The sequence below is a fragment of the Myotis davidii genome, unplaced genomic scaffold (assembly GCF_000327345.1).
Source record: "Myotis davidii unplaced genomic scaffold, ASM32734v1 scaffold362, whole genome shotgun sequence".
NCBI lineage: Eukaryota > Metazoa > Chordata > Mammalia > Chiroptera > Vespertilionidae > Myotis > Myotis davidii.
Window position 1 is genome coordinate 3,312,490 of NW_006297152.1, and position 4,846 is coordinate 3,317,335.

A 4,846-nucleotide genomic window follows, 5' to 3' on the forward strand; every position below is an offset into this window, starting at 1 on the left:
AAGCTTTTTTTAGGACACTAACAGTAAATATTTTACATATGTAGTTAGTATTTGGCAATAATAATAAGCATTTTATGTATATAATTAGTATTTTAATTACCTATAAAACTAATAGTTTTTTTTAAATATATTTTTATTGATTTCAGAGAGGAAGGGAGAGAGAGAGAGAAATATCAATGATGAGCCCTGGCCGGTTTGACTCAGTGGATAGAACGTTGGCCTGCGGACCAAAGGGTCCTGGTTTGGTTCCAGTCAAGGGCACGTACTTCAGTAGCAGGCTTCTTCCAGCCCGGGCCCTGGTTGGGGCTCGTGAAGGAGGCAAGCAATGCATGTATTTCTCTCACATCGATATTTCTCTCTGTATTTCCCTTTCTCTAAAAATCAGTGGAAAAATATACTCAGGTGAGAATTAAAAATAAATAAATATCAATGATGAGAGAGAATCATTGATCTGCTGCCTCCTGAACACCTTCTACTAGGATTGAGCCTGCAACCGGGGCAAGACAGGAATCTAACCATGACCTCCTGGTGCATAGGTTGACGCTCAACCACTGAGCTACAAGGGTCGGAACCAATACTTTATTTTAAAATCAGTATTTAGAAACTTATCTCTAGTATAGTTGTTTTTGATTCAACATAAACCATGTTATATTAGCAAATGCTTTATCTTTTTGACAAAAGGCAACTAAATAGCATCAATGAAATAAAAATTTAGGAAATGTGTGTGGCCAGGGCCAGTGTGGTTCAGTTGTTTGGAGCATCATCCATACAGTGTCACGGGTTCGATTCCCAGTAGGGGTACATACCTAAGTTTTGGGTTTGATCCCTGGCCCCAGCTGGGGTGCATTCGGAAGGCAATTGGTCAATGTTTCTCTCTCTCTCTCTCCCTCCCTCTCTTCCCTTCTTTCTAAAAATCAATGAAAATGTCCTCAGGTGAGGATTAAACAAAAGAAAAGGAATGTGTGTGATATTTTAACTATAATTTTGATTTTAATATTTTCAAAAAGAAAAATAATGAGAATGCTTTGATTCTATATACAATAGAAAATTAAGAAGTATGGATCAAAATGTGTTTTCTTCCAAAAAATAGTATATCCTTCCAATTGAAGCTCATGTCAATAAACTGTTTTGAAAGGACCAAAATCTCTGATTTAACTACCTTTATGCCCAACCCTTTTAAAATGAGTTTTATTATTTTAATTTATATCATTTAATTGATACCCCAAACAACTATAATTTATTGTAAAACTCAAAATATTAACTGGCTTATCTCTACAAACACAAACTAGGTATTTAAAATAATAGTAATATAATGGGCAAAATAAAAGCATGGTACCCCCAAAAAACTATAAACTAACATGTCCTATTATTCCTTCTAAATGCTATTTTGAATATTATGACTAAAGAAATTTTACTATCAGAAAGGTCAAATAAGTAGCAAATGTATGTATGAATTTGTACCGTTTTATATAAAAGTATAGACAATATTAGAGATTTCAATAATTATTTGCCCTACAGAAGGAAAAGGTAGTATGTGTTTTTAAATTATGTCAGGCTTAATATAATACTCCATCACATATCACACTATATTATAAGAGATTATTCTGGGGAAAAAGAGATTATTTTGGTCAGGGGGAAAAAAAGCCTTTAGCTTTCTTAACTATTAATTTAAAAAGAACTAGTACTAGAGCCAAGTTTTTCTATTATTGAGTTTTTACAGTAATAATAGAAGTTTATGAATATGAAGCTAATTTTAAAAAGGAACTAAAGCCCAGCCAGCGTGGCTCAGTGGTTGAGCATCAACCTATGAACCAGGAGGTCAAAGTTCGATTCCCAGTAAGGCCACATGCCTCGGTTGTGGGCTCCATCCCCAATGAGGGTCATGCAGGAGGCAGCTGATCCATGATTCTCTCTCACCATTGATGTTTCTCTCTCTCTCTCTCTCTCTCCCCCTCTCTAAAATCAATAAAAATATTTTTTTAAAAAATAAATAAAACTAAATATTTCTACTTCAAATGAGTATGTCCCAAAGCCATTATTAATTTAAAAAGTATACTCTGCAAGTTACAAAATAGTATGCACAAAATAATTATAAATATGTAAACTGTGTGTGAACAATAAACATTCAAGTTAATTTATAAAAGTATATGTAGAAGGCAATACTGTTATGTTTTCTTTTGTATTACCATTACAATTTTCATTCATCTCTAACATCTATGTGAGCAAATATTCCAATATTATTTTAAATGTACAAGATAAAATTTTTCTATGTAATTACAACTGTTATCAATAATCTTAGTATATAAAATAAGATACATTTCTAGTTATTCATAATAATATTACCTGTTTTCAATTGTTGCTTAGATACACATGGCTGCTGACATGTAACTGTGTTCAGAGACAAATTTAAGAACTCTGTACTCAATTCTTCTTTACTGAGTGACTTCACACCACTTATTAGGCCTTTGTTTCTTAAATTTCTATCATCCCTAAGGTTGGTTAAAGAGAAAAAAATATTTTATTTTTTACTTTTTTATAAGCTAAATCGCTCACCTGGCAACTCAAAATACATAGGGTTAAATCAGAGGTTTGTAATTCTCAGCATATATATTACCAAGAGACCAATTTTTTTAAGTAAAGAAAATAAAAGAATTAACACACAATAGAATCACATCATATGAGCTTTAGAGAATAATTATTATGTATTGAGTGCTCAAATTTAGCTAATCTAAATTCAAAATAATTCGCATGTTAATAATTCTATTTCAGCCTTCAACAAACTCTGAGATGAAATGTTATAGATTTAAAAAAAAACAAATAATTTAAAACCTAGAGATAGAAATCTGTGATGTTTCCTTTAGCACCAAAAGAGAGCTAGAGAGAGCTAAAATAATAATTGACCAAGCCCCATTACAAGAAAAATCTTAGAGCCATTCATTTCCATAATGACTCCATTTCAGAGAATTTAGGCATGATCATGGAACTGTAAAAACTGTTTTGCAGTGATTAAAATTCAGACTAAAACAGGAGATTAAAACTGTTCTTCTCAGTTCTTTCAGAGCCTTTTCGCTCTCTTGTGTTTTTGAATTTTTAAAGTTTATTTGAGCTAAACAGAGTATATGCCTGGAAGCAAGACCTCAACAGACTGCAATAAATGCTTCCCAGAGCCTTTAAAATACATGATGAATGCATCTTGGTTAGCATTATCGTAGTTTCACAACGCAGAGCTAAGTTATGAAAATATCAGTTGAGAATGGAGGAAAGCGAGGAAGAAGAGAAAAAGGAAAAAACCTCTGAGATCACACTGTATACCAGGCACTAAGCCCTTCATATATATATATTATGTGATTAAATGCAATAACCTCACGAGGCAGGTATTTTCTCTCTATTTTACGTAGAGGAAACTAAGTTAAGCAACCTTCCAAAGTCACAGAGCTGATAAGTGGTAGATCCAGGACTCCAATCCAGGCACCAAGGACACAACTACAACATAAATGACCCCTTTCTCAGGTACCAATTAATTAACCTTCTTGCCTCATAACCAAAAAATGTCAGTCTTATTTCTAAACTATTTCATTGGGATATTAAACTGGTATTTCTCTGCTTTTCAAAAGTTTTTTTAATATTATATATAAATTAAACTGAAATGAAACTTCATCTACTTGAGATTTCAATCTTTCTTTCATAGCAAAAATGTGAGATAGTACAGCATGGTGAATGTAGTTAATAATACTGTACTGCATATTCAAAAACTGCTAAGAGAATAGATCTTAAAAGTCCTCATCACAAGAAAAAATATCTTTTATAACTATGTATGGTGATGGATGTGTTAATTTGGTGATTGTTTAATAATATAAAAAATATCAAATCATTGTTGTACACCTGAAACTAATATGCTATGTGTCAATTATACCTCAATAAGAAAAATAAAAGAGGAATCTTGGTCCCCAGCATATGTCATCAGTTTGGCTCAAATAACCTTATAAAATTCAAAAAAAGAACATGAAATATAATTGAATATGCTTACTGGCAGACTTATAAAGTATACATTATTTTAATCGTTGGTATGATAGATTCAGTATGATTTTTAAGAATTCTTTGGTACAATCTGCTACTTTTTTTAAACATATTTTTATTGATTTCAGAGAGGAAGGGAGAGGGAGAGAGAGAGATAGAAACATTAATGATGAGACAGAACCACTGATTGGCTGCCTCCTGCAAGCCCCACATTGGGGATCGAGCCCATAGCCTGGGCATGTGCCTTTGACCAGAATCAAACCCAGAACCCTTCAGTCCACAGGCTGACACTATCCACTAAGCCAGACAGGTTAGGGCCAATTTTTGCTACTTTTTAAAAAAAGAATAAAATGACCACGAAACTCACGTGCACAGAATAACAAGAGAACTAGGGAATAATTCCTGGTATTGAAGACAGCATTTTAATACTCGATCATCATTGTTCTCATCACTGAATCCATCTGCAAATTTAGTAAAAACAATTATCATTCAGCACACTAGAAATCTGGGTACTATATGTATAACCTGGGCTGTACTTATATACCAAAAACATCTAAAAAAAAATTTTTGAAAATAAAAAGAAGATACAACATAGCAAAATAATACCTTAAGAATTTTAGATCTAGAACTCAGGTAGCATACAGTTGTGAGTTTGAAAAAGTTTTTAGGAGGAGGAACCAAGATGGCGGCATAGGTTAACGCCGGAGTTTGCCGCCTCGAACAACCATTTCAAAAGTGAAACTAAAAGACGGAAGGGACATCATCCAGAACCACAGGAACGCTGGCTGAGTGGAAGTCCTACAACTAGGAGGAAAGAGTAACGCATTCG

The 4,846-nt window shown here is 33.2% G+C and overlaps 1 protein-coding gene across 1 annotated transcript in view; it reads right to left on the reverse strand.

Moving 5' to 3' along the window:
• Positions 1-4,846, reverse strand: part of SWT1 (SWT1, RNA endoribonuclease homolog) — a 57,973-nt gene that overhangs the window by 33,437 nt on the left and 19,690 nt on the right. Inside the window, exons 10-12 of the mRNA XM_015569927.1 lie at positions 4,385-4,478; positions 2,344-2,489; positions 1,222-1,285 (exon numbers count right to left, since the gene is read on the reverse strand). Of these exons, the coding sequence (XP_015425413.1) occupies positions 1,222-1,285; positions 2,344-2,489; positions 4,385-4,478 (304 nt within the window). The remainder of the gene's footprint in view (positions 1-1,221; positions 1,286-2,343; positions 2,490-4,384; positions 4,479-4,846) is intronic.